The following is a 2,126-nucleotide window of genomic DNA, read 5'->3' as shown; positions in this document are numbered from 1 at the left end:
CCACCACCTCTGTCCCCATCCCCGTCCCTGTCTCCCCCTCCCCGTCCCCATGACCCCATTCCTGTCCCCCCCCATCCCCACCCCCAGTCCCCCTTCCCCCCATCCCCATCCCTGTGACCCCCCATTCCCATCCCCCCTGTCCCCAGTCCCCTGTCCCCAAGCCAGCTGCCACCCAGCGCAAGGTCCTGCCCGGAGGTGACCTCGGTCCCTCCTTGGCACGGCTGCGGGGTTATTTTTGGGCCATTCCCGCCCCCTCTCGCCGTGCCTGTCCCAGCCTGGCTTTGCGGGGACAGCTCGGGGCTGTCCCAGCCAAGGGACCTGGCTCCAGCCCGGCCACGCCGTGCCCTGGCTCCCATGTCACCTGCTGTCCACCCCCTGCGCGGACACGTGTCCCCGTTGGGGACAGCCGCAGCCCCGCAGGGGACAGGGACTGGCTGTCCTGGGGACAGGGACTGGCTGTCCTGTGGCCGGTCCTGCCCAGCCCTGGCTGTCCCATGGGCTCCTGGCTGCCAGGCGGGGACTGCTCTGTCCCCACCCCGACGTCCCCGCTACCCCCTGATGGCGCAACACCCTCCTGATGTCCCCGTGCTCCAACGCGGCGGGTCCCCAGCGCCGGGACCCCCACCCGATGGCCTCGGGGCTCCCGTGGGTGCCACCGTGCCGGGGGGGCCCTGCTTGGGTCCCCGCCAGCCGCGGGATATTTTTGCCTCCGCCGGGGACAGCAGGTATCCGGCTGCGTCAGCGGGGCCGCGGGGTCGGGCTGGCGGGCACCCGGCTCCCACGGCCAGCCCGGGGTGACGCGGGACAGCGGCTCCCTGGTGGGTCCCAGCCCACTCCGTGTCCCCCGCCGTGTCCCCAAAGCGGGAGGCCAGAAGGGGCTGGGGAACACGGGGGGAGGGGGGGGGTTGGGGCAGGTTTGGCTCTGGTGGGTCCCTCGGTGGCACCGTGGTGCGGCCACACGGTGTGTCCGGGTTGAGCTGTGTCCCTCAGGGGCACGGTGACGTGCCCTTGTTGTGCACCTGGGGTGCTCGGGGTTTGGCTACGTCCCTTGGTGGCCACTCCACCGCGATCCCTCGGAGGCCACTCCACGTGCCCAGGATCCTTGGGGCTGAGCCGTGTGGCTCGATGGCACCGCGGCACGGCCACTCCAGCTGTCCGGGCTGCTCCAGGCTCAGCCGTGTCCCTCGGTGGCCCCGTGCCGTGTCCTCACCATGTGCCCACCTTCCTCCAGGCTCAGCCGTGCCCCTCGGCGGCCTCTCCATGTGGCCGCGGCGCACGGCACTCGGCGCAGTGTTTCCGCACGTGGCCGGGCAGAGCATCCTCGCCCTTCTGGGCACAGCTGCCACCTCGGGGACAGCACGGCGCCCCGGGGCGCAGGGCCAACGGGTGGCCACGTGCCCGGCGAGCCAGGAACACACGGGACTGATGGAGCCAAACGGGACGCTGGGGGGGGTCCGCTCCGTGCGCCGGCCGCCCGAGCCAGACAGTTGTTTAATTTCCCAGGCGCGGGCGGGAGGGGGATGGAAACTTTCCCGGGGCCGCGAGGGCTGGGACAGCCGCGCGCTTCCTGCTCCTCACCGGCGGGCAGCAGCTCCCCGCCGCTCGGATCCCCGTCCCCACGCTGCGCCCATGGGGCCGGACCCCCGCCGGCACGCCGGAGCGCCCTGAGCGGGGCCATGCTGCCCTCGCCGGGGGCTTCGCCCGTGGGGTCCCCCCGCGGGTCCCCCCGCAATTCCCCCGTGCTCTTCAGGAAGCTCCTGGTGAACCAGAGCATCCGCCTGCAGCGGCGCTTCACCGTGGCGCATCCCCTCTGGTAAGGGGGGGACCCCGGCGAGGGGGACCTGGGGGGGGTGGGAGGAGGCGTTGGGATGCGGGGACGGGGTCAGCGTGGACCCCCCCCCAATTTGCTGCCGTGTGTGTTGTCTCCCCCCGTCTGTGTGCCTGGGGGGGACGTGGTGCTGAGCCCCCTTGTGCCCGTGGGGCTGAGCGGGGCAGGGGGGTGATGCTGGCTGAGCACGGGCGCGCACGTTGCAGTGATGGGACCCAGCAGGGCTGGGGGGGGGGGGGTGGGTTCAAAGGGGGGGGGGGTCCACGCTGACCCCGTCCCCGCATCCCAACGCCTCCTC

At 72.9% G+C, this 2,126-nt stretch overlaps 1 protein-coding gene across 2 annotated transcripts in view; it reads left to right on the top strand.

Annotated features, from left to right (window-relative positions):
* Window positions 1-100: 100 nt before the first annotated feature.
* LOC118158502 (cAMP-specific 3',5'-cyclic phosphodiesterase 4C-like) overlaps window positions 101-2,126 on the top strand; it is a 3,940-nt gene continuing 1,914 nt past the window's right edge. Inside the window, exon 1 of one of the 2 annotated variants that reach the window (XM_035313170.1) lies at window positions 101-725. In XM_035313170.1, coding sequence (XP_035169061.1) covers window positions 355-725 — 371 coding nt within the window. In that variant the 5' untranslated portion in view covers window positions 101-354. Of the gene's footprint in view, window positions 726-1,474; window positions 1,814-2,126 lie in introns of those variants that run through there. The other variant, XM_035313172.1, reaches the window with a different exon arrangement.

This window comes from Oxyura jamaicensis, assembly GCF_011077185.1.
Source record: "Oxyura jamaicensis isolate SHBP4307 breed ruddy duck chromosome 28 unlocalized genomic scaffold, BPBGC_Ojam_1.0 oxy28_random_OJ72916, whole genome shotgun sequence".
Classification (NCBI taxonomy): domain Eukaryota; kingdom Metazoa; phylum Chordata; class Aves; order Anseriformes; family Anatidae; genus Oxyura; species Oxyura jamaicensis.
Note: the sequence above shows the minus strand (reverse complement) of the source record. Positions and strands in the feature narration are given on the sequence as shown.